This window comes from Camelus ferus, chromosome 17 (assembly GCF_009834535.1).
Source record: "Camelus ferus isolate YT-003-E chromosome 17, BCGSAC_Cfer_1.0, whole genome shotgun sequence".
Classification (NCBI taxonomy): domain Eukaryota; kingdom Metazoa; phylum Chordata; class Mammalia; order Artiodactyla; family Camelidae; genus Camelus; species Camelus ferus.
The window spans coordinates 38,023,879-38,047,509 of NC_045712.1; the positions used below are offsets into that span (position 1 = coordinate 38,023,879).

Genomic DNA, 23,631 nt, shown 5'->3' on the forward strand with positions numbered 1-23,631 from the left:
AGGGCCCCGAGCCAACCCTTCCTGCAGGGTCCGTCCATCATAGCACAGCGCGCTTCAGTGAGAATCTGAGATAAAGTTAGTTATGGGAATTAGTAGAAAGAAAAGCTGGTGTGAACTAAATAACTTAAAAAAAAAACCTAATTCTGTTATTTCCAAGCTTGTATTTATAGTATTTCAAACTGTTTTGAACAAATAATGCCCCCAAGATAAATGTTAGGGAGCCTATTTTAATGGATTGGAAAAGGCTCATCAAAAATTGTTCCTATCTGTTGGCAAATGGGTCTTTCTGAGCTGCAGCTTTGGGAGTAGTTGTTTTCAAGCCCCTATTAGCCTTGTACTCTTGTTTCAGATTCTTATTTCTATCACCCAAAAACGGGTGGGGAGGGCGTTTGCTGTTAAATATCAAAACTTGAAAGAGTCACAATCCAAAAATGATGCCAATAACAAGTTAGTAATTTGCAGATTAATGGGATTTGTGATCAACACTTAAGCTCAGGTGACTTTTCTGCTGTTTTCAGCCAAGTGGCCATTATCTTAGAGCTAAAAGGCTCCTTGAGGGGGACTTCCTGACACCCTGTGACACCTGCACTTGCCCCCACTCTGAACTCTTCTAGACTCTCTCCCGTCAGCCACACCCCTAGGAAGTTCCACCTAGCCTGCCCTCAGGGTTTTGGTCTTTGAGAGGAAATGAGGAGCGGCTGTATCCCATCTCATCCTGTCAAGTTTTTGAAACTGCTTCTTCATTCTGACCTCTCAGTAAACGAAATTCTCAGCCCACTGTTACCTCAGGAGATCGGCCTCTTTCTCAGCCATGTCAGTTTCAGCCTATTTCTCTGTTAAACCAGAGGCCTTGGAGGTGGATGACTGTCCCCCTGGTTGGGATGACTGTGACCCTGGGTGTCCTGGCCCTGCCTTCCAAGCCCCTTGGAACACATACCCAGCAAAACACCAGGCTGTGCTTAAGGGGCCACTTGCGAGGAGTGGCACTGACGTGTGGGTTCTGAGTCCCCTTGGGCCCTCCTGCCTCCGTGAGGACCCCCAAACCCCCAAAGGTCTGCCTTGCGGCTCTTTCAGTGTTTGTAAGCGGTGCATTCGGAAGATGGACCACCACTGTCCCTGGGTCAATAACTGTGTCGGCGAGAACAACCAGAAGTACTTCGTCCTGTTTACAGTAAGTCAGCTTCCGAATTCTGCCCCACCCTCCATGAAGCAACGGAGCGCTCTATTCCTTTGAAAATTCTCAGCACTCACGATGTTCTGTGCTGCTGTTCAGAAAACTGCCTGGCCATGTAGACCTCCACCTTTCTGCCAGAGCCCTCCTTGGTTCCTCGAGTGCCTGCTCCTAAGCCCTTCCCTTGAGCGTCTAGAAGACTGACTCGAGCTGATTAGCTTCGAGCAAGGGCTGTGTTCTGGGCTCCCATCCCAGAAGTCCAGTCTAAGTAGCTAAAGAAGGTGGTTTGGCTGATGACAGCAGACCCTCCCTCAGCTGCAGGTAGGTGGAGTGTATTTAGAGTGAGGGCTGGAGGGGCTGTTGGCAGTTCAGTGCTGGCTTTTCAGGCGAGTCGCAGGCCTGGAGCCCCCGGGCAGCCTGGGTCACATGTGGTGACACACACGTTTCTGCTTTTGTTCCACACACTCCCTGTGAATGGCTGCTCACCTCAGACCTGGGGCTGGGGGCGTGGGACCGGTGGGGGAATCACCAGATGCCTCTCTGGCCCTCGTCCTGGCCAGCCCTCAGCCTAAGTGTTCCTGAGTGGGAGGTTCTGAGCGTCCCAGCCCGGGAGCCTCCATGACCAGAAGGTCCTCACAACAATGGCGTCTGCACTGCTTTCCTGTTTCAGATGTACATAGCTCTCATTTCCTTGCACGCCCTCATCATGGTGGGATTCCACTTCCTGCATTGCTTTGAAGAAGATTGGACAAGTGAGTATGTGCCAGGGCTTCCCTCCCTGCTCCGGGGGGTGCGTGACCTGAGCGGGGTGGGCTCTTTATTTCCGTCCTGGTGCCAGGGGCCAACCTCATTTTATTAGATCTCCTGCAAGCCTTTGGACTGACCAGGGAAGAAACAGCAGAGGTCCGAATCTTTCTTCACGAAAAAAAGCAGCCCCTTAAAGTCAGTTCCCACAGGTAAAGTAGTGAGTTGGACAGACCCTCTAGCCTGAGCGTGCCCAGGGGGAGTGCAGGCCCCCAGCAAGGAGGCGCGTTCCCCAGAGGAGGGGCCGTGCCGGCAGAGCTGTTACTTCTGTGTCTTTAAGCAAGGCACTTTAATTGAAGGGCTTCTTATTCCAACCTTGCGGAAATCCATTTTTAACTTTCTGGCTAGGACGTGGATGGTTTTTGTTAATTTGACTTTTTGTGGTTATTGTTTTTTAACTGCTTAATCGCCAATTTACATTAAGATTATAGACAAATTCTTCCTGCTTTTAGAGTATCTCATTTAAATGTTCAAATGCTGAGGAAGACAGCATAAATCCTAAGCTAAAAAATAAATACTATTTTAAAAAGTTTAAGAATAAAAAAATAAGTTAAATTTTTTAATACAGTAGTCTCCACTTGCCTGCAGGGGATGTATTCCACGGCCCCCAGTGGATGCCTGAACCTCGGATAGCACTGAACTAGATAGTACTATATATACTATGTTTTTTCCTATACATATATGCCCAGGGTAAAGTTTAATTTATACATTAGGTACAGTAAGACAGTATCCGAGTCGCAGGCATCACTGGTCTTGCACTTTGGGGCTATTATTAAGTAGATTAAGGGTTACTTGAACACAAGCACTGATCCCACGGTAGTCAGTTTGGCTCACGTCCCAGTGGGACAGAGCAGGACAGCATGAGATTTCGTCTTGCTCCTCAGACAATCTGCACATTAAAACTTACCAATTGTTTATTTCTGGAATTTTTCATTTAATATTTTTGGACCAAGGTTGACCACAGGTAACAGAAACTGCAGAAAGGGAAGCAGAAGATGGGGGAACTACTGTAGATACTGGAGGAATTAAGCGAGGCCACCTGCTGGGCTGCATCTTTCCCCCCTGCAAGCTGTGAGATGAGTGTCTTGAGCAGAAACGTCATATATTCACTCTTCCCATTTGATGATCCTTTCATCATCTTTTAGAAGTTTTGCTCTTCCTGCACATACTGACTTCTTAGGCATTTTCTTGCTATTATTTTCCCTAGATCTTGAGAGGCTGTGAAAAGGACAGTATCTTTAGCTCCCAACCGGATATTAAGAGGCCTTCCCTGCCTCTGTTCATTGTTCACGTGCCCTCTTCTGTCTCCCTGACCCTGCCCCCAGCTCTGCCTGGCTTGACCTCATCCTAGGGGAGGAGAGCCTCAGGTGTGTTAGTCACCTCAGGCTGCCATAACAACATGCCATAGACTGGGAGGCTTAAGGTTTATTTCTCATAGTTCTGGAGGCTGGAAAGTCCAAGATCAAGATACCAGCTGATTCTGTTCCTCATAAGGCCCCTTTTCCTGGCTTGCAGACAGCCATCTCTGCCTCTGTCCTCACATGGCAGAGAGAGAAGTAAGCTCTCTGGTGTCTCTTTTTATAAGGGCACTAATCTTATCACAGGGCCCCACCCTCACTACCTCTTCCAACCCTCTGCCTCCCAAAGGCCCCATTTCCAAATAACACCACATTGGGTGTGTTAGGGCTTCAGCATATGAACTGAGGGGGCGGTTCAGAGTTTAGTCCATAGCATCATGTCTCTTCACTCTCGTGACCACCAGCGTTCTGGCACAAGCCAAAGAGGGGAGGTCAGGCTATTGGACAGTGTTGGAGATGAGGAGAGGGTGGGGCGAGGGGGTTTCTGCAGATGATGCCATTTGGGATAGTTGGGCGCATCGCCAGCAGGTTCCTTGGTGAGCAGCTGAAAGTGCGCTCACCTTGCTAGGCCCTGGGGACCCAGTTCAACTCCACATGTGGCCTGGCGACGTGGTAGAGGAGTCCAGCAAGGACACTGTTTCATCTCAGATGTCACTCACCTGTCGTCGGGTTAACAGATGTGGCAGTGATGAGAGTCATGTGGTGTGTTGATGGGGCAGTGGAGCTGGCAGGGGCCATTTTATTAATACCGCAAAGAGCACACAGGTCTTTTGAGATGGTTCTTATTTCAACCTTACAACAAACCTGCCGGGTAGGGAAGATGCATCCCGTTTTGCAGATGACAGCAGCTAGGGCTCACAGAGAATGAGCCAGTTCCCCAGTCGTGTGGCTAAGAGGAGGGCCTGCGATTCAAGCTTCAGAGCGGAGCAGTCAGTCCTGCCCTGCCTGGAAGTCTCCAGCGTCTTCTCTGCGTGCTCTGGATTGTCTTTGGTCAGGGTTCCTGATGGAGGTGGCTTGAGGCACCCAGTTCCTGTGGCAGCCAGGCTGGGAAGGTACTGGACAGTCCCGAGTGGAGGCCTGAGAGTTGGCTGGATATGCCAGTTCCTACCATCGCTGCCCAGCCCTGGATGAGCTGGGGGGCAATCCAGCGTATGCAAGCAGTGTGCCCCAGGGTGATGTTCACAGAAGGGTAGGGAGGTAGTTCCATGTTCCTAAAATCTGGTTCCTGCCTCTCCAAGCTTCATTTATAGTTCCTAGGGCAGCCCATGAGGGAAGAAGACACTGGCAACTGTGCAAGGATGGAGGACCAGCCACAGCTTCAGGGCAGCTGCTGTGGGTCAGGAGGGAGCAAGGGAGCACCCCCTGCCGCGTGCTCGTGGGAGGCCAAGGCCGAGTTGTGCAAAGTTTCTCTCGTGGGTTCTCAGTCATCCCCCTGTGCAGAAGGGACAGCTACCTCTTGCCCAGATTCTTTAGTTGTCAGGCACTGCACCAAGGCTAGTTGGACAGCAGTGAGCCAAACGAAGTCCCTGCCCTCCTGGAGCCTAGGGAGTGTAGGAGGAGGAGCAGATATCAAGCAGGGACAGGAAGAAACAGGTGATTCCCGGTGCATGGGATAGGAATGACACCAGAGCTGGAACAGAACATTAGAGCTCATGGTCAGGAGTTGGTGCGGATCCATCCCCCGGCGTCTGCCTGACCTCAGAGACCTTGTCCTGCCCACAGCCCCGCCCGGCCCAGAAGCCAGGCAGGCAGCTGACCCAGCGGTGGCCACCCAGGGCCAGCCCGTCAGCCTGCTGAGCCACCCTAGCCCCGCCCTGCCCAGCAAAGAACCCAGAAGGGAATTCATGAGGAAGTGGTAACTTCTGAGGGAAAGGTGAGGCGGTAAGGCATTTAGACGCAATGTTCTTACCCTGCCACCCATTCAGTGCCAGTTTCTCCCCAAGCTCAGTCCCAGATTTAACCCCCTTTCCCCCTCCTGACGTTCCTGTGAGGGAGCCAGCAGGGCAGCTCAGAGGGGCATTTTGAATTCCCAAAGCCCGGTGACGTCCAGCTCTGCCCTGCAGGATCAGACTGCTCCCAACAGGAAAACAGGCCCGAGCACTGGAACAGCCAGAAACATGGGCCGCAGCCCGGGTGTGACAGGCCTGGTGACTACCAGCAAGGGCAGGCGTCCTTGGGTAGCAAGTGCTCACCAGGGGGCCTACACCGTGCTGCCAGCGCCACCAGCTAGGGCCCCCTTCTTCCTGGGTGGTCCAGGGCTCTCCTGAGAAGCTGCCTTGGTGGTGAAGAGCCAGAGAAGGGGTCCCCTCCCCACTCGCCCCAGACCATCTCCCTCAGCACCTCTGTTTTTCTCTCAGTGAGTTGGGTTTCTGACTAGACTTTGTTCAGACAAGGGACTCTGCCTAAAATAAAACCACACATCTGGTCAAACCTTGCTGTAGTGGCCTGGTAGCAGGGGCCAGGGGGAGTGCAGGTGCCTGCTCCAGGCCAGGTGGCTCTTCTGTTGACTCCCCAGCTTCAGGACTGACAGTCTTCATGATGCACATGCTCCCGAGAGGGGCCTTCCCCGTGGAGCTTACCTCATACCTGGGTCAGGGCCGAGCCCTGGCAGGTAGACTGCCCCCACCAAGCTTCAGAGCCCAAAGCCACTGAGTGATCCTCCTCTTCCTCCTGGCGTAGGAGAAGATAGAGGCACAGGAATGCCCAGAAAACTCACAGCCAGACCAGGCCTGGACTGAAGACCTCCCTGCTGTTCAACCTGCGTTTTGCTCTCTGAGGAGAGGAGGGTCTCCCTGTGGTGTCATCAGGCCTTCGTGCCTCAGCCCTGAGTCTTTTCTGGGTCCTTCCATGTGCTGTGCACTGTGCTTGGCACCAGGATACAGACCTCCACCCTGGCAGGGAAGAGAGACAAAGGATGATGTGTTAGGGAGGGGAAGCCTAACAAGGCCTGGCCCGCCAGGGAGGGCTTCCCCAAGGGAGAGCTGGTGCAGCCAGGTGTGGGGCAGGACAGTCCCCACCACAGCGTGGAGGCCAGAGAGGCGTGGCGCCTAGGAGGAGCCCAGGCCCGGGGGGCTAGAGGCAGAGTGGAGTCCAGGGTGCGGAGCTGGCAGCCCTGAGCCCACGTGTCCCGTCTCTTGCAGAGTGCAGCTCCTTCTCGCCGCCCACCACGGTGATCCTCCTCATCCTGCTGTGCTTCGAGGGGCTGCTCTTCCTCATTTTCACGTCAGTGATGTTCGGGACCCAGGTTCACTCCATCTGCACGGACGAAACGGTAAGCTGACAGCCTGCCCAGCACTTGCCTCCTCAGCTGGGGTTGAGGAGGGCTGCTCACAGACCCGACCTGGGAGACCAGTGGCCAGCCAAGGTGTGCAGGGCACATTCCACTGTCCATACCGACACTGGATCTTCACACACACACGAGTCCTGCCCACTTGGGGCTGGCACTCAGGTCACACCAGGAATGGGCCCCAGCAGCCTCCGTGAGGAATTCCTTTTGCCACAAGCCCTTCCATCCTCCCGTGATGGTCCTGTCTTGTACACAGCACTGTGTCAGGCATTCTGCTGGGCACTGGGATGCCCTTCCCATCCAGTGGCCACAGCCCTGGGGAGAGGTGGTGGACCGAGAGCACCCGGACCCAGGTGGCACAGGCAGGGTCAGCTGCCCAGAGGAGGTGCCTTCATGACCGGGTCCTGAGGGCAGAGTCAGGAGACAGCCCAGCTTGGGCCCCCAGAGCTTCGGGCAACAAGGCCTGGCCTGGCCCGTAGGTCACCTCAGCTTGGGCCGTCTCTGTTCCCCGTCTGTTACCTTCTCCCAGCCCCTACGTGCCCCCCTGCTCACAGCTCCTCTGGGAGCTTGGAAGCTGCTGGCGCAGCCACTGCCAGCTCACTCCCCTGGTGCCACTGCTGCTACCTCTCAGCCTTCCTAAGGTGTCCAGACGCCTCGAGGTGGTCAGTCCATGCCTGTGGTTTGGGCATTTCTTCTTTTTGGCTTTGGGGTCCGAGGAAGGGGCCCTAGGAGGAAGGGGCAGCCCTTAGCTCTGAGGTGAGGCACAGAGTTGTGAGGTCACGAGTCTGTCCTGGCAGCCTGAGGTCGCCTTCAGGTGGCAGTTCTCAACAGTTGTCTAGGGGCCTTGTGGGGGGACTTTGGCCATTTGGGTGGTCAGCCCTAGATGGAGACTCGTAGGAAAACATAGTTTTCGCCGCTGCTGTTGAGGCCACGTCCCTGTGGGTGTGGAAAATCAGTGTGCAGAGAAGGGGGGATGATGCTCCCGATGGTTGAGGAGGTTGGGGGCCTCTCGGCACCTTTTCTTCTGTTAGAAGCAGTAGCCAGTGCTGTAGATCAAGCTGTGTATCCAAGCAATGTGTTACCAACTTCTCTGCGTAAGGCCTACAGGGAACCCAGAGGTGACTGGCCCGCCCACTGTTGGGACACTGCCAGGCCACACAGGCCGTGGTCTAGGGGAGCCAGAAGGCAAACTCTCACGGCCCTGGTTGTTCTTTCCCCTCAAGACCATTCCTAAAGGGAGTCGTGCTGAAAGAACAGGAGAACGGAGCCGAGGGCCTGCAGCTCGTGGGAAAGTGTGTCTTGCCCTTGACCTGTGTGGTCCCTGGGTGCTGGGCTGTGAACAGAGACTCGGACTGGGCCATCCCCTGGGGCCCCACGCTTGCTCCCCCCCTCACAGAGACCACGGCAGACAGACCCCGGCCAGGCTACTGCCAGGCTGCCGCTCTCCTGCCCTCCGGCCCCGCCCGCTGACCAGATCTTTCCTGAGGAGGGACCAGCTCGATTCCTGGGCCCCGGGGGTGGTGCAGGCTCTGTGACAGCTGCTGAGGTGGCCTTGGGTTGCACTTTTCCCCAGAGGAGCACAGGAAAGCCTCTGCCAGGACTGGGGCTGAGGCTGAGCGGTCTGTCTGTTCGGTCCCTCTACCCTGTACTAATCACTCTCCTCCCTCCTCTGTGGTGACCTCTCCCTCCTGTTCCACCTTCTCCTCGGCGCCTCGCCAGCCCCGCCAAGCAGGGCACCCCTTGGCCTCCCAGGCTGGCGGGACTAACTACACCAGAGCAGTCGTTTGACTTGTTCCTTTTTTTTTTTGTCTGCAAAGTGGTCATAGTAGGTTCAGACTTCCCATGAACCGATCTCAAATTAACGGCTATCCTTGGCCATCATGATCCTGAGCCCCCTTCCATCTCTGAGGCTCCCCGCGCCCCAGCCTTCACAGCGCTCCCCGCACACAGTCCAGCCCCGGGCGGGAAGTGCCTCTGCAGAGACCCGACAAGGACTCGCTTAACACCACACACCGGATTGCATAAGTAGGAGCAGTGGCTTAGGGGCCTGCTGACCTTGCTGATTTGTCCCTCCCTCTCTGGACGGACTTATACATATGTGCCTGTGTGCCCACCCTCCCTCGCAAAAACATGATTCTTTAAAACACTTTTTATGAGAGAAAGAGAAGAAAAATGTACTACGTAGATAGCTTTATGGCTTTAAAAAGGAAGCATTTACTCTACCTCAAGCTAATGGATATCTCTCCCCCCAAACCCCAGCAATGAAGTGCTTGACTGAAAGTATGATTGTTCTTGTTTTCAGGGAATAGAACAATTGAAAAAGGAAGAGAGAAGATGGGCTAAAAAAACAAAATGGATGAACATGAAAGCCGTTTTTGGCCACCCCTTCTCTCTAGGCTGGGCCAGCCCCTTTGCCACGCCAGACCAAGGGAAGGCAGACCCGTACCAGTATGTGGTCTGAAGGACCCCTGACCAGCATTGCCACTCAGACACAAACCACATCCCAGCACTACCATCCAATCCGTTCTCATGAATGTTTAAACCGAAAAAGCAAAACAACTACTCTAAAACTTTTTTTTTTAATGTCTCAAGTTCAAGTAAAATGGCTGAGCATTGCAGAGAAAAAAAAATTTCCCTATGTTTTATTTTTAAAAGATCATCCTTTCTATTTTTTTGGTGACTGAAGCTGCTCTTCTTTTTTCCTTTTTAAAATCACTTCTCTGGCCTCTGGTTTCCTCTCTGCTGTCTGTCTGGCATGACTAACGTGGAAGGCGCTGTCTCCAGGCCATGCCCCCTCGTACTAACTGAGTCGTGACACTTGTGCGTGGATGGACCAGCCTGGATGCCCAGTTGGGGATGCATAGGAGAGCCAGGAGGGCCTGGGACTCCCCCTGCCCAGGAGGCAGTGGTGGGCACCCTGATGGGACTTAAAACCTCACCGAATACGGATGCTTACCTCTTGTGGCATGAGAGGGCCGGGATCAGGGCTGGAGCCCTAAGAAGGGCCCTGAACACGGCAGTCTCAGCCCCCATGTGAACATAACTCGCCTCCTAATTCCCAAAATCAATTGCCTGCCTTGTACTTTATGGGCCCCGGCTGTGTAGAATGACTCTGGGGGTTGTGGGGTGGAAATGAAAGGGGTCTTATTTGTATTCTGAATCACGAATTATATTCCAACTGATTATTTGGAAGAATGTGAAGGAAAGAAGTTTTTCCAGTTCAAAATGCCTTACACAATCAAAAGAAGAAGAAAATTACACAGTTTCAGGCAAGCTACGTTTTCCTTTGCTACAGTCTGCTGACTCTCTTACCGCCCCCTCCCTCCCTCTCGTAGCGAGCGTGTTACCGCTCAGTGAAACAGCCAGTCCTACCGTCAGCCCCTTCCTCGTTTTGTAAATCTCTGCAGTGGGTTCACTTTGTGAGATTTTTTAGACCCATAAATGTGGACATACCCATGTCTGGTCTATATTTTAACCTGGGAGACTGCGGTCCTGGTGCAGGGCTGACCTCGATGCGAAGAAGTTGAGAGATGGCCATCCTGTCCGCTGGAATTGGCACTTGAGTCTGCAGCACCAAGACCGAGCTTTTCCATGTGCACACTGGTGTGTGGAGCCTCATCTGGAGGAGGAAAGGCCTGAAGACAGCGCTGGGGAGGGGAGGCGGAGTGCGCATCAAATGCAGAAATCGCAGAAGTCCGAATACCTACCCTCCGTGACTTCTCACACTTCTCATGTGGATTTGTTTTTTAAGCCATCACCACAGACCTTTTTTTAATCCTTTGCTTGGGTGGGGTGGGGGTGAGGTTTATCAAATCAGCCCTGGGTGGGGAGAGGGCTCATCTAGCCTTGTGATCTTTCAGAAGAATAAGTGGAACATGCTGCCTCTTTTCAATTCTGTACGTGCTTCCACGTGGAAACAAAATGCAATAAAATTTTTCCAAAACCTATTCTGACTGAGCTCTGCTCTCTCACAGCGTTGCCCGGCGGGGAGAGCCGGTTGTCCAGGCCAACCAGAGCATGCTCTGTCGGGGCGTTTGTTTCATTGCTTTTAAAGGCCATTTATGTGTGCTCCCTCTCTTGAGTGAAGTTTTTATTGGGTCACCTCTACAGGACGTTTACGGCCCCCTCCTGGACAAGCTGGACCCGCCGGGCCTCTCTCCTCTGGCTTTCTCTCTGCAGCCTGAGTCCCTTCCCTCATCCTCATGGGCTCCCAATTGCTACAGAATAACTCATCAAGTCTGCAGAGTTGGCTTCTAGGCTTGGGCCTAGGGGAGAGACCCATTCTCTGCCCACCCAGCGGAAAGCAGAGTCAGAGGAAATCACTGGACACTTCTCCAAACATCCTAGGGCGCCGCTTTGAGGAGCTCTCCACCATCCCCCGGATGTTTAACCAAAGAACCCTGCGACCTTTTCTAAATCAGTTAACTTTGACCTGCCTCTGCTGTGCTATTTATGCCATAGTCAAGGCTGACATCTGAACTTTTTTTTTAATGCTGTTTTTAAATCTAGTTTATACCATTTTTTTACCCACGTGTCTTTCTTTTTTGTTTGTTTTGTTTTGTTTTGTTTTGTTTTGTTTTGTTTATGAAAGAAGTGTGGCTGTTGAAGGATTCTCGAGCAGTTGGAAGGCTCTGGCTCTGCTCCTGCCCCTCAGGGATCCATCCCTTGGGAGACAGCACTTTTGTTCTGTTCCTCCTGCCAGGGAAGGGAGACTAGGACTCAGGGAATATTTTTAAGTCTTTGGATGCTTCACAATACCCCATCTTCAAAGGCATTTTTTTTTTAAGTGACCCAAGTTGGTTCTTTCCCCCATGGAGTTTCAAAAGGATGCAGCAGATCGTGCTGAAGATGTATTGAACTTTTTTCAAATCCTAAAAATAGAAACTCATCATTTACACCTGAGCCTAGAACTTATATCCTCAGAGAGTCTCCCTCCCACATCCTGTATGATTCTACCTCTGGGTTTTTACGAGCCCTTTGGCTGAAAGAATGAATTTTCCCCAGTTCTCAAGCCAGAGTGAAAATGCTGCTCAGAATATAGGAATATCCCCCAAATTCCCTCTGCGTTCTTCCTGTTTCATCTTGTTGAGACGGAAAACATTTTACCAGGAGCACAATGACTAAGGAACATGGCTGTCCTCGGTGGCACAGTGACTGGTCGTCAGCCCGGCCTCCATGCAGGAAGAAACAGGTATCCCTGAGCCCTCCTCAGTGCGCCCAGACGTCTAACGGAGGAGGACGTCTTACACAGGAGTCCCGGCGGCACTGAATGTTGTGTGCGTGGGAAAAAGAGCCAGTAGTAGCCACAGTCTTTCAGAATGTGGGCTCTGGGGAGCAGAAAAAGAGGAAGGTGATGGGGCCAGTTGGATTAGGTGACTCCTGCCCACCTGTCAGCCTCCGGATTGTGTTCATAGCAACCAGACTGACCATGCAAAAGGCCTCAGAAAGGAAACAGATTTATGCATATTTGCATGGGCTTGGTAACATCTTGCACACAAAGTGGATTTGGGTAGAAATGCATATGCTACGTCTCCTTTTTTGTACATATCTATTTTTATTGAAGGATAGTCAGTTTACATGTTGTGTCAATTGCTGGTGTACAGCATAATGCTTCAGTCATATAGGAACATACATATATTCGTTTTCATGTTCTTTTTCACCATAGGTTACTACAAGATACTGAATATAGTTCCCTGTGCTATATAGTATGAACTTGTTTATTTTATTATTAGTATCTGCAAATCTCAAACTCCCAGTTTATCCCTTCCCACACCCTTCCCCCTCTAGTAACCATAAGTTTGTTTCCTGTCTGTGTTTCTGTTTTGTAAATAAGTTTGTATTTTTCATTCTCTGTCTGGCTTCACTTAGAATGTCAATCTCCAGGTCCACTGATGTTGCTGCAAATGGCATTTTATTATTTTTTATGGCTGAGTAGTATTCCATTGTATAAATATACCATAGCTTCTTTATCCAGTCATCTGTTGATGGACATTTATGTTGCTTCCATGTCTTGGCTATTGTATATAGTGCTGCTATGAACACTGGGGTGCATGTATCTTTTTAAGTTAGAGTTCCCTCCAGATATATGCCCAGGAGTGGGATTGCTGGATCATATGGTAAGTCTATTTTTAGTTTTTTGAGGAATCTCTATCCTGTTTTCCATAATTGCTGCACCAAACTACATTCCCACCAACAGTGTGGGAAGGTTCCCTTTTCTGCACACCCTCTCCAGCATTTATCATTTGTGGACTTTTGAATGATGGCCATTGTGACTGGTGTGAGGTGACACCTCATTGTAGTTTTCATTTGCATTTCTCTGATAATTAGCAATATTGAGCATTTTTTCATGTGCCTATTGGCCATTTGTGTGTCTTCCTTGGAGAATTGCCTGTTCAGGTCTTCTGCTCATTTTTGGACTGGGTTGTTTGGCTTTTTGTTATTAAGTTGTATGAGTTGTTTATATAGTCTAGAAATTAAATCTGTCAGTAGCATCATTGGCAGATATTTTCTCCTGTTCCATAGGTTGTCTTCTTGTTTTGCTTATGGTTTCCTTTGCTGTGCAAAAGCTTTTAAGTTTAATTAGGTTCCATTTGTTAATTTTTGCTTTTATTTCTGTTGCCTGAGTAGACTGCTGTAGGAGAACATTGCTAAGACTTATGGCAGAGAACGTTTTGTCTATGTTTTCTTCAAAGAGGTTTATAGTATCTTGCCTTATGTTTAAGTCTTATAGCCATTTTGAGTTTATGTTTGTGTATGGAGTGAGAGAGTGGTCTAACTTCATTGATTTACATGCAGCTGTCCAGTTTTCCCAACACCCTTTGCTGAAGCTATGTCTCTTTTTAATCATACCATTTCATCTTTGTAATACTCTTTTCTTGGAAGAACCCAAAGTGAGACACCTTAAATTACCAGCTTTTGCTTAGTTAAAATCCACTTTCTTGAGGAGTTAAATTAAGCAGTGTTTAATGTAATTCACTAAACACCTATGTGAAGTCGGCGTCACACAGAAACCCCAGACCCAGGCTAATTAATGGGTTTAAGTTACTCTGGCTTCAGAGTTTATAGTACATAATCCTAGAGGGTGAGCCAGTCAGTAGAAGTGAGGGGTTTCAATTTAGAAGGGGCCTTTAATTATCAAAGAAATGTGAAGAGAGGACGATTTTGCTGGAACCCCTCTGGTGAATCTCCTTGCTGGTGATGTACTGAGGCAGTGCATCTCAAAGTGTGGTCCCCAGATTCTTGGAGATACAGGTTCTCGGGCTCCACTCCAGACCTGCTGAATCAGAAACCCTGAGGGGGTGCCCAGCGATCTGGATTTTCACAGTCGTCCTGGTGACGGTGACTCACACTCAAGTCTGAGGATCCTCTTGGGACTGGCAGGGGTCGCCCTACAGGTGGCCCCTGATGCCTGCTGATACTGTGGTCTTGTGTGCTGCTGGCCCCGCATGGCACTGAGGTGGGGTGTGCCCACCGTGAGCCCCTCTGGCCTCCCCATCCAGTGAGCAGCTGAGAAAACAAGGAAGGTGTTTTTTGAAGGGGAGCCAAACTGTTAGTCTGTCCAGCCATCTTCCTGCACATCTCTTCTGTCTGACCGGTTTCTGGACCAAGGGACCCTTTGGGTGAAGAGCCACCCCAGGAGGAGAGGGGAGAGAGTGGATCGGGGTCCTCTGAGTAGGAGTGGTGGCTGGTGAGTGATTTTCCAGGGCAACTACGTGCACGTGTCCTCACCTTTGATTTCCATCTGTGAGCCTCAAAACCCATGTGGCTTTTTCTTGTATCTTTTAAACTCATAACTGCCTGAGAATCACCTCACAGAAGATAAAGGATTCACAGTAGAACAGAAACAAGCCACTGGCCAGTCTACTCTCCCAAACTGAAGACTTCATTTCCCCACCCTCTCCCTCAGGAAAAAAAATCACCGATAACTCAAATGGCGTGATTACCCTAACAGAGCAGAGCGAGCCCCAGGGATTCCTTGTCTGCCCGCACAGGAGCTGATGACACTGATCCGAGGAATTATGAGAAATGTTGCAGAGTAGTGTTTGCAGAAACCTCCTGGGGGAAGGCATAAGCTCTGACACGGACATAAAGGATGCCCTGAATTTCTGCAGCTGGGGTAGTGGGGTGATGGGACCCTGCGGCCCTGGCCGCAGTCTTTGGTTCCAATCCCTGCTCAGCTGACTTTCTTCCTTTGTGACCTTGGGCAGTAATTAAGCCTCCGTCTTCTCATCTGTAAAATCAGGGAGATAATCTCAATCACAAGGGTTGCTGTGAAGATTCAGAGAGGAATGAATGTTAGGATGGTGTCTGGCACATTGTTTGGCTTTAGTAAATGTTGAAGCTGTGCTTTTTAAACTATGTGCAGAACTGTTCATGTGTGAGATCAGTTTATTGGTTTGCAACAGCATTTTTTTAAAGAAATAAAAAATAATGCATTGCACTTTGTAGAATAAGTATTGTTTCATGAAACTTTGTACGTGTGTGTGCTGGGTTGCAACAGAAAACTATTTCCTATTGTGGGTTGCAATAAAAAGATGTGAAAGCACTGCTGAGGGGAGAGTTTGCATCTCTGAGGCGGGCACGTGTGCCCGGGCTGTGGCACCTCGGACTTTCTCCATCTGACGGTGCAGGAAGCAGGGGGCCGCCTGCGCTTGCTCTGTGGGTCTGATCCGTGTCCTCCCAGGATGCCTGGGCAGCCAGAGTCCTGCTGCTTTCATTTTGGGGCATTAGTGAGTTTGTTTACAGATTACAACTTGTGTCACCCAGGCAGACCAGGCCCAAAGGGCCCAAGACACACATTCCTGCAAGAGGTGCTGGTTTAGGCCGTTGCCCCCTCACCAGGATCAACCACCGGTGTTTGCCTGAGCCCGAAGCGGGTATCACCGCTGCCTCGTTCGCCTCCGGCTTAAGAACTCTGTCTTCAGGTCGCCTTCAAATCCACACAGAACTCAAAACTGAGTCCTGCCAGGACAAAGAAACCCCACTGGCTCCTCCTGAACCTGAAGGCCCAGACCCTCAGCCTTTCTTACACGTCAGATTCATTTGGAATATTTTCTCCTCTTCAAACCCAGAGCTGACGCTCCTGGATGTCTGTCTGCTTGACTGCTGAGGAATTCCTCTGACGGGGACTTTTTCACAAGCCTGCTGAGGAGGTCGAGTGGAACTTAGCAGTGCTCATCTGGGAACGCGCTGCCACAAGAGAAAATCATCATCCTGTGGGCTCTTTTTTTTCTTAATTAAAAAAATTTTTATTGAAGTATAGTTGATGTACAACATTATGTAAGTTACAAGTGTACAATATAGTGAGTCTGTTTTTAAAGGTTATACTCCATTTATAGTTATTACAAAATCCTGGCTGTAGTCCCTGCGTCATACAGTACATCCTTGTACCTTATTTTATACCGAATAGTTTACACCTCATCATAACCTACCCCTGTCTTGCCCCTCCGCTCTTCACTCTCTCCGCTGGTAACCACTAATTTGTTCTCTAGATCTGTGCGTCTGCTCCTTTTTTTGGTTATATTCACTCGTTTGTTATATTTTTTAGACTCCACATGTAAGTGATCTAGAGTATTTGTGTTTCTCTCTCTGGCTTGTTTCACCTAGCATAATACCCCCCAAGTTTATCCATGTTGTTGCAAATGGCAAAATTTCATTTCTTATGGCCGAGGAGTAGTCTGTTGTATTTATATACATCTTTATTAAATTCATCTGTTGATGGACACTTAGGTTGCTTCCATGTCTTGGCAGTTGTAAATATGCTGTAACGAACATTGGGGTGCATGTATCTTTTCGAATTAGTGTTTTTGTTTCTTTCAGATATATACCCAGGAGTGGAATTGCTGGGTCATGTGGTACTTCTGTTTTTAGTTTTTAGAGAAACCTCTGTACTGTTTTCCACAGTGGCTGCATCAATTTACAGTCTCATCCACAGTGCATGAAGGTCCCCTGTTCTCCACATCCTCACCAACATTTCTTATTTGTGTTCTTTTTGATTATGGCCATTCTGGCAGGTGTGTGGTGATACGTCATTGTGGTTTTGATTTACATTTCCCTGATGATTAACGATGTTGAGCATCTTTTCATGTGCCTGTTGGCCATCCGAATGCGTTCTTTGGAAAACTGTCTAGTCAGGTCTTCTGCCCATTTTTTTAATCAGGTTGTTTGTTTTTTTCTGATGTTGAGGTGTATGAGCTGTTTATATATTTTGGATATTAACCCCCTATCAGTCATATCCTTTGCAAATATTTTCTCCCATTCTGTAGGTTGTCTTTTCATTTTATCAATGGTTTCCTTTGCTATGCAAAAGCTCTTAAGTTTAGTTAGGTCCCATTTGTTTATTTTTGCTTTTATTTCCTTTGCTTTAGGAGACAGATCAAAAAAATATTGCTGTGATTTATGTCAAAGAGTATTCTGCCCGTGTTTTCCTCTAGGAGTTTTATGGTTTCTGGTCTTATATTTAGGTCTTTAATCCTTTTTTTTTTTAACATATATTTGTTTTCATTAAAGGTTATTACAAGGTATTGAATATACTTCCCTGTACTATACAGAAACTTTTTTAAAATCTATTTTTATATATGGTGGCTAACATTGAAAATCTCAAACTCCAGATTTACCCCTTCCCATCCCCTTTCCCCCAGTAACCATAAGATTGTTTACTATGTCTGCGAGTCTGTTTTGTAGATGAGTTCATTGGTGTCCTTTTTTTCTTTTTAAATTCCACATATGAGTGATATACGGTATTTTTCTTTCTCTTTCTGGCTTAACTCCACTTAGAATAACGATCTCTAGGTCCATTCATGTTGTTGCAAATGGCATTATTTTATTATTTTTATGGGTGAGTAGTACTCCATTGTATAAGTATACCACAGCTTCTTTATCCAGTCATCTGTCAATGGACATTTAGGTTGTTTCCATGTCTTGGCTGTTGTAAATAGTGCTGCTATGAACGTTGGGGTGCATGTGTTTTTTTGAATTAGAGTTCCCTGCAGATATATGCCCAGGAGTGGGATTGCTGGATCAAATGGTAAGTCTATTTTTAATCTTTTGAGGAATCTCAATACTGTTTTCCATAATGGCTTCACCAAACTACATTCCCACCAACAGTATAGGAGGGTTCCCTTTTCTCCACAGTCTCTCTAGCATTTATTGTTTGTGGACTTATTTTTAAATTTTTTTTATTGAAGTACAGTCAGTTACCATGTGTCAATTTCTGGTGTATAGCACAGTCTCCCAATCATGCATATATGTACATATATTTGTTTTCATATTCTTTTTCATTAAAGGTTATTACAAGATATTGAACATATTTCCCTGTGCTATACAGAAGAAACTTTTAAAAATCTATTTTTATACACAGTGGCTAACATTTGCAAATCTCAAACTCCCAAATTTATCTCTTCCCACCCCCTTTCCCTGGTAACCATAAGATTGTTTACTATGTCTGCAAGTCTGCTTCTGTTTTGTAGATGAGTTCATAGTGTGTTTTTTTCTTTTTTTTTAGATTGCGCATATGAGTGATATCATACCGTATTTTTCTTTCTCTTTCTGGCTTACTTCACTTAGAATGACGATCTCTAGGTCCATCCATGTTGCTGCAAATGGCATTGTTTTATTCTTTTTTATGGCTGAGTAGTATTCCATTGTATAAATATACCACAACTTCTTCATCCAGTCATCTGTAAATGGACATTTAAGGATGTTTCCATGTCTTGGCTATTGTATATAGTGCTGCTGTGAACGTTGGGGTGTGTGTATCTTTTCCGAATTAAAGAGTTCCTTCCGGATATATGCCCAGGAGTGGGATTGCTTGATCATACGGTAAGTCTGTTTTTAATCTTTTGAGGAATCTCCATCCTGTTTTCCATAATGGCTTCACCAAACTACATTCCTACCAGCAGTGTAGGAGGGTTCCCTTTTCTCCACAGCCTCTACAGCATTTTTCGTTTGTGGGCTTTTGAATGACGGCCATTGTGACTGGTGTGAGGTGATACCTCCTTGTAGTTTTGATTTGCATGTCTCTGTAATTAGTGATATTGAGCATTTTTTTCATGTGCCTATTGGCCATTTGTATGCCTTCATTAGAGAATTGCTTGTTCAGTTCTTCTGCACATTTTTGGGCTGGGTTGTTTGGGTTTTTTGTTTGTTTTTTTGTTTTTGTCATTAGGTTGTGTTTGTCATTGTCATTAAGTAGATATTGAGCCCTTGTCAGTCTTATCTTTTGCAAATATTTTCTCCCATTCTGTAGGTTGTCTTTTTGTTTTACTTATGATTTCCTTTGTTGTGCAAAAGCTAATGAGTTTAATAGGTCCCATTTGTTTATTTTTGCTTCTATTTCTATTGCCTGGGTAGATTGCCCTAGAATATTGCTAAGATTTATGTCAGAGAATGTTTTGCCTATGTTTTCTTCTAGGAGGTTTATTATGTCTTGCCTTATACTTAAATCTTTAAGCCATTTTGAGTTTATTTTTGTATATGGTGTTAGAGAATGTTCTAATTTCATTTTTTAACATGTAGCTGTCCAGTTTTCCCAGCACCATTTATTTTTGTTTGTTTTGTTTTTTAAATGAAGATTTTATTTTTAGAGCAGGTTTAGGTTCATAGTAAAATCGAGAGGCGCGTAGAGTTCTCTTGTACCCTGCTCATGCACAGACCCCACCATTATGAACATCCCCACCGCCACCCCCAGAGTACTATATATATAATTTTTTTTTCTACCAAGGAAGAACCTATATTGACACATCATAATTTAGATCATAATCATCCAAAAACCATTAGATTCACTCTTGATGTTGTACATTTTATGAGTTTGGACAAATGTGTAATGACAGGTATCCATCATTATAGAATCTCAAAGAGTATTTTCAGTGCCCTAAGTTTTCCTCTGTTCTCTGCTTATTCTTCACCACCCTACCCCCCATCCTAAACCCTACCAGCACCACTAATTGAAGAGACTGTCTTTTCTCCATTGTATATTCTTGCTACCCTTGTCTTAAATTAATTGACAAAAAAAATGTGTGGGTTTATTTCTGGGATCTCTGTTCTGTTCCATTGATCTGTGTGTTTGTTTTTGTGCCAGTACCATAGTGTTTTGATTACAGAAGCTCTGTATTATAGTCTGAAGTCTGGGTATGTGATTCCTCCAGCTTTGTTCCTCTTTTTCAAGATTCTTTTGGCTATTTGGGGTCCTTTGTGTTTCCATACAAAATTTAAAATTATTCTAGTTCTGTGAAAAATGCCATTGGTATTTTGATAGGATTGCACTGAATCTGTAGCTCACCTTGGGTAGTGTGGTCATTTTAACAATATTAATTCTTCTAATCCAAGAAACGGTGTATCTTTCCATCTGTTTGTTTTTTCCTGTGGGTTCTTTTGCTTCCTTTCCCTCTACAGCTTTTCTCTGCCTTTGAGGATTTGTGTAGGATTGAAAACACACTGAGCAGAGAGAAGACACGAGTTCTCATCCTTGTTCCGAGGCCTGACCGGCAGGACAGCTTTGGCTGCCGTCACAGCCTCTGAGAAGCCCTGTCTTCCCATCTGCCAGGTGTGCATACAATACCCACCCCTGTCAGGGTGGTTGTGAGGACCCAGTCATGGCTTTGAGCCAGTCTGTCATTTCTGGGTGTCCCCTCTGCAGCCTGATCTGCCACGTGGTGACATCCCAGCTCCCCTGCAATCACAGTTAAAACTCTCTACAGGCTGCAAATGATCACCCAGGAAGGGAACTGAGGATCCCCAAAGCAAGTCACTCAGTTGGCCGTCACTGAGGCCAGGGGGGCCAGGCTATGAACAGCGTAGCGTCCTGTGCCCCAGACCCACATGAGGCTCCCTTAAGAGTTGTATCACCCAGAGCCATTTACTGAGACAGCTTTTGTGTTCTGATTCTAAAAGTCACCCATGCTCATTGATGAGAACATGGAATGTGCAGGAAGCCTACAGAAATAAAACTAAAATCCATCCCTAAACCCCAGATTCCATGATGACGTCAGATGCAGCTTTGCTTTCTTCTTGTCACCACGGGGACAGGACTTCCCAGCGTATGTAAACCTGTATTAGCACCACTATCGATAGCTGCAGAGTGTTCTGTTTTATAGAATAATTTACTTAGCTGTTATTATTAGACATTTTGTTTCCAATTTCTCATAACTCCACATTCAAGACTATTATATAAGTCTTTGGGTCTCAGATTTTAGCTTTTTATTGGGAAATGATTTCAGACTTAACCAAAAAATGGTAAAATAGTACAAAGAGCTTCCGTATGTCTTTCCAAATGTAAACATTTTATAAAACCATAATACTAACATCAAAACCTGGAAATTTATTGGTAGAGTACTGTTAACTAATCTGTGTACTTTATTCAGATCTCTGCAGTTGTCTCACTAGTCTCCTCTGTTCAGGATGCAACCGCATCATTTTTCCTGGCTCTCTAGTCTCCTGTCCCTGACAGTTCCTCGAGCTTGATAGTTTCTGTAATTGAGGTGAAATTCACATAAAACCAACCGCTCTGAAGTGTGCAGCGGAGCAGCATTTAGTACATTCACAGTGTTGTACAGCTCCCCCTTCTGTCTGGTTTCAAAACGATTCATCAGACTTGGAGATTGCAGAGGCCAGGTAGCCTGCCACCTGTGGTGGTCTGATGTTTCCTCATAGTTAGGCTGAGATTGTGCATTTGGGGCAGGAAGACCAGGGAGGTGGTGGTGCATCCCGAGGGGTGCCGTACCCACGGTGATGCTCATACGTCTCACGGTTGGTGATGTTGACTTCCACTCCGTTCAGGTGATGTCTGCAAGGTTTCCTTACTGTAAAGTGACTGTCTAACCGTCTGTAATCAGGAAGTATCTTACAAGGAGATAACTTGAGAGCGGGTTCTTTACCATTTTTTCAAAAGCGAGGAAACAAATCCCGGAGGCGGTGTGGGGAGAAAGTGCTGGAGAGGAACCGGCCCCGGGCGCGGGCGGGGCTGGGGCTGAGCTGGGGCTTAGCGCCTGCCTCAGCTTCTCTTTCTGCACAAGAGAAAGGATTATGCCGGTTGTGTAAGGATCTAAGGTGGAAAAGAAGAGAAAAGCTGCAACTAGGCAGGCAGAGACGGTTCTGAGGTGGAAAGCGTGTCGGTGAGCTGCCCCTGTGCGGGGCCGCCCCAGCACAAGCCTCTGCGGAGAATGCTAGGGGCCTAAGGATCTGGCCTGGCTGCGCCTTTAACGCCTTTGGCTTCTCCCCTTCCCTGACACCCTCTCCCTGTGGCCCTGTGCAGCCGAAGCCCAGAGGCAGGTGAGTGGGCAGCTGGGAGAGGCCGCAGGGCTTCCCACTGTACGTGCAGGCCCGCGGCTGCCCGAGCGCCTCCAGCTGCATGTTGGCTGCTCGCTGTGCACACATCTGCTTCCTCCTCTCACGTGCTGTGTGTCCTGTGCTGTCCCCAGAACCCCTCCATGCTCCGTCATGCCTCTGCCGCCTGCTGTTGGGGGGGGGGTGGCCCAGGATCCCTGGGGAGGGTCGTCTTTGTGGTCTCAGGACAGGCGGCCCAGCTCACGCCCACAGAGGCCACTGGGCAGCCTGGGCCCTAGGCAACGGCGGGTCTTACTGAGCGAGGCCGGCACCCCGGGGCCCCTGGGGGAGGAAAGGAGGCTGGTGGGGGGAACACAGGCCCCGCTTGCTGTCCCGCTCCGTGCCCCTCCCCACCCTGAGGGGCCCCGGTGCTGTGCTCTCGAGGACGAGGGTGCCCTGCCCGCCCCCACTGACCCTCTCTATCCCCTTGTCCTTCCAGGGCATTGAGCGCCTCAAACGAAAGAATCAGCCCAGGGAACACACTGGCAGCTGGAAGACAGTCAAAGAGGCCTTTGGTGGGGACTTTTCCCTGAACTGGTTCAACCCCTTCTCCGGACCATGTCATCCAAAGCCTCTCAGTGACAGGGACTGGGTGCGACAGGTGGCATCGCTGTCAGACTTGGAGAACACAGAGACAACAGAGGAGCAGTCGGAGGAGAGGAAGGACACGGACTCTGTGGAGGTGACAGATGAGTGATGCGGTGGGCGAGGGCCGGGCCCGGCAGAGTGGCTGGGGGGCGACATGTGCTCCCCCACACCCGCTGCTCCCCTCGCACCAGCCCCTCCCTCCCCCCCCCCCAATGCTGGCCTGGTCTGGAGTCGGTGGACTGGGGGTGACAGAGGACGAGACACCTGCTCTGAGCTCCTCTGCCCATGAGGGATTGTCAGGAACCATTCTCCCAGGCCGGGGCGCCCTTCACACCTTGCCCAGCCTCCCCCAGCAAAGGAATCTCTGAACAGGGTTGCCCAGGGGCAGAAAAGAACTTACCTTCTGGCCTTTCTTGAGATGTCTGTCTTCTCTTGAGAAAGTTGGGGCCCTGGCTCCTGGGTTTTGAGAACTGAGACAGAGCAAGGCCCTGGGAACCAGGGGTGGGACACCGGGAGCAGCAGAGATCGGCCTGCAGAGGCTGCAAGGATCCCAGGCCCTCCTCAGAAGGGGTTTCCCCACTGCCTGCCTGAACTAGGAGGAAGGCCAGGCTTGGCTTGAGCGAGGACCCCAGCACTAAGCTGTACACACACGTGAGGGGCACACCCAGGAATTCCAGACACTAGAATCCCTGAGTCAGACAGCTGGGAGCCGTCCTGCCTTGTGGCTACAAGTCTGTTCCCAGGGGAAGGTCAGGAGAGGACCTCTTTAGGCACTCCTGGGATGCTGGCCTCCGCCCTGAGAACTGAATGTAACTGCCCCTCCTGGGAAGTTTAACCACCAACACAGGCAGAGCTGACCAGAAACGCGGCCTGCGTGTTTTAGGCCAGTTCTCCCAACATAGTGGCCATTGCGTCTCTGAAAGGACAGGTGGTGGCAGGGCCTGCAGACTGAGAGCCAGGCAGACAGCCACACCCCCCCGCAGGACCAGGTTGAGCCGGGACCCTGGTCACCCCCTTTGAAGGCTGAGGTGTCCGAGATCAGCACTGACGGCCTGAGCAGGGCTTCTAGGCTCAAACTCCGCCCCACTAGTTGCTGAAGCAGC

The 23,631-nt window shown here is 49.0% G+C and overlaps 1 protein-coding gene across 9 annotated transcripts in view; it reads left to right on the forward strand.

The window, feature by feature from the left end:
* Positions 1 to 23,631, forward strand: part of ZDHHC3 (zinc finger DHHC-type palmitoyltransferase 3) — a 107,480-nt gene that overhangs the window by 78,762 nt on the left and 5,087 nt on the right. For 5 of the 9 annotated variants that reach the window (XM_032459033.1, XM_032459032.1, XM_032459034.1 and 2 more), the window contains 4 exons: positions 1,075 to 1,171; positions 1,842 to 1,923; positions 6,474 to 6,604; positions 22,380 to 22,622. In XM_032459033.1, the coding sequence (XP_032314924.1) occupies positions 1,075 to 1,171; positions 1,842 to 1,923; positions 6,474 to 6,604; positions 22,380 to 22,622 (553 nt within the window). Of the gene's footprint in view, positions 1 to 1,074; positions 1,172 to 1,841; positions 1,924 to 2,030; positions 2,128 to 6,473; positions 6,605 to 8,921; positions 10,567 to 22,379; positions 22,947 to 23,631 lie in introns of those variants that run through there. The other 4 variants (XM_032459037.1, XM_014561866.2, XM_032459036.1 and 1 more) reach the window with 4 other exon arrangements.